Genomic DNA, 1,924 nt, shown 5'->3' on the forward strand with positions numbered 1-1,924 from the left:
TCCTCCAAGAGGGCCGAGCCGAGCCAGGCGGGGCAGAGCCGAGCTGAGCAGGGCCGAGCCGGGCAGAGCTGAGCTGAGCCGCGCGGCACCATGCTGGGCATGGTGAAGAACTCGCTGCTGAGCACGGTGGAGACGTGGCCCTACCGCCTGCTGAGCAAGGGCGAGAAGGTCTGTGTGTGTCGGGGCGGGCGGCCGGCGCTGTTCCCCGGGCGGTTCTGCCAGCGGGGCCGGCTGAGGCGCTGCGAGGGAAAGCGGGTATCACCCCCGAGCAGCGCCTTCCTCCTGGCAGCGCCTCCATCCCCATCTCCTTCCCCAGGATCAGGTCAGCTACGAGGAAAGGGCGTGCGAGGGCGGGATGTTCGCCGCGGTGGAGCTGGCGGGGAAGCCGTTCGACGAAGCCTCGAAGGAAGGGGCAGTCAAGCTCCTGAAGTACGTCGGAGGAAGCAACGACAAGGGTGAGAGATGCTGCCTGCCCCGCGGGGCTTGTGGTTGAGGCTTGGTGAAAGCAGGATGGATGGAGGCAATGGCACTGCAGGCCCGCCTGGCTTGTGGCTCCCGTCACTGGGGGTCTTTGATGGGGATAGCCCCTCACTGGGAAAAGTAAACTTGCCATAGGTTAAGTCGTGCCCAGCCAACTCATGCTATGAGTCTGCTTATAACCCATCTGTTTCAGGGTGAAATCTCAAAAATTATTTGTTTAAACAGGAATGAGTTACCTTGCAGCTGGGATAACATGAGGACAGGCAGACATGTATCTATCACAGCTCCCTGGGTGAGCAGTAGCTGATGAAATCCAGGGTATCTGGGACACTTCAGTTCTATGATGTGCCCTTGTGAGCAGTGAAATAACAGTTACGACCTTGATATTTTATCTGGCTATTTTTATTCATGAAAGAGTAATGAACAATGAGCTTCCTTTTTAATAGTATTTTGTAATGTTTTATGGCAGTGCTTCCAGGTGATTGCTTCTGATTCTTGTTTTACTAAAGTGTGCGCATTTTAACCATTCATAGCAGAAGACCACAGAGTAGCTCTGAGACATATACATGTTCTTGGCACACCTTTCTCCAGCCTCTAGTAGAGGGACTAGTGTAGTCTCCATGGGAGTAGGAGGTGGATGCAGTGGGAAATGGCATTTGCAGCAACATGTTTTGGAAAGGTGATTGCTGTTGCTGTAGTAGAAAGGGTGCTTTCTACATAACATGTGACACAAACACTGGTATGACATCAAAGAGAGATAAGTGAGAAAGATGGCTTGATCTCAACTGTTTTTGTGGCTGCCTGATCCTGAGGTTTACTCCTGCAAGAAGAGTGAAGAAAAATGGTCTTCAGTGCCATGTGGTACTTCTTGGTGGTAATGAGTGGGAAAAAAGCATGCTGTTTCTGGGGTGTGGACAGCATGGACAGTAAAATGAAAGCCATAACAGCACTAAGTTTTGGGGCACTGGAAATTGTAGAATGTCTGGAAGCATTTGGAAGGGTTTAAGAGAAAGCTCCTGTCCCCCAGTATTGGCTGTGGACTCATGGCTAAGTGCAGATAGTATTAATTTAAATGCTGATCTCCTTTATATATGCTGCTGGGCTGTCCTGGAGCTACAGACCCTGCTGTCTTGCAGCTGATTTGTCAGAAGATCAAAGTGTCTCAGAGAACCACAAAAGCAGCACCATTAATAAAAAGCATTCCAGAGGTCACTTGGGACACTTATTTCCCAGGGTCCTAGTGTGGAGAGAGAGCTTGGCCCAAGCAGAAGCCTGATGATGGCTGTTCCACTTCCCCAGAGGAGCCCACTCCTGACAAGGAGCTCATATGAGGAGTTTTCCAAAACTGAAATTAGCTTCTGTGAATTCCCTGTTAATTTTGTGAGTTCCTGAGGACCTAGACTTCTTTAGTAATGTCTGTGTGTCTGTTTCAGGGGTTGGAATG

The 1,924-nt window shown here is 50.7% G+C and overlaps 1 protein-coding gene across 1 annotated transcript in view; it reads left to right on the forward strand.

Annotated features, from left to right (window-relative positions):
* Positions 1-10: 10 nt before the first annotated feature.
* HEBP1 (heme binding protein 1) overlaps positions 11-1,924 on the forward strand; it is a 9,999-nt gene continuing 8,085 nt past the window's right edge. The window contains exons 1-3 of the mRNA XM_017737932.1: positions 11-168; positions 317-455; positions 744-784. Coding sequence (XP_017593421.1) covers positions 91-168; positions 317-455; positions 744-784 — 258 coding nt within the window. The 5' untranslated portion in view covers positions 11-90. The remainder of the gene's footprint in view (positions 169-316; positions 456-743; positions 785-1,924) is intronic.

Source organism: Corvus brachyrhynchos, unplaced genomic scaffold, assembly GCF_000691975.1.
Source record: "Corvus brachyrhynchos isolate BGI_N302 unplaced genomic scaffold, ASM69197v1 scaffold56, whole genome shotgun sequence".
Lineage (NCBI taxonomy): Eukaryota > Metazoa > Chordata > Aves > Passeriformes > Corvidae > Corvus > Corvus brachyrhynchos.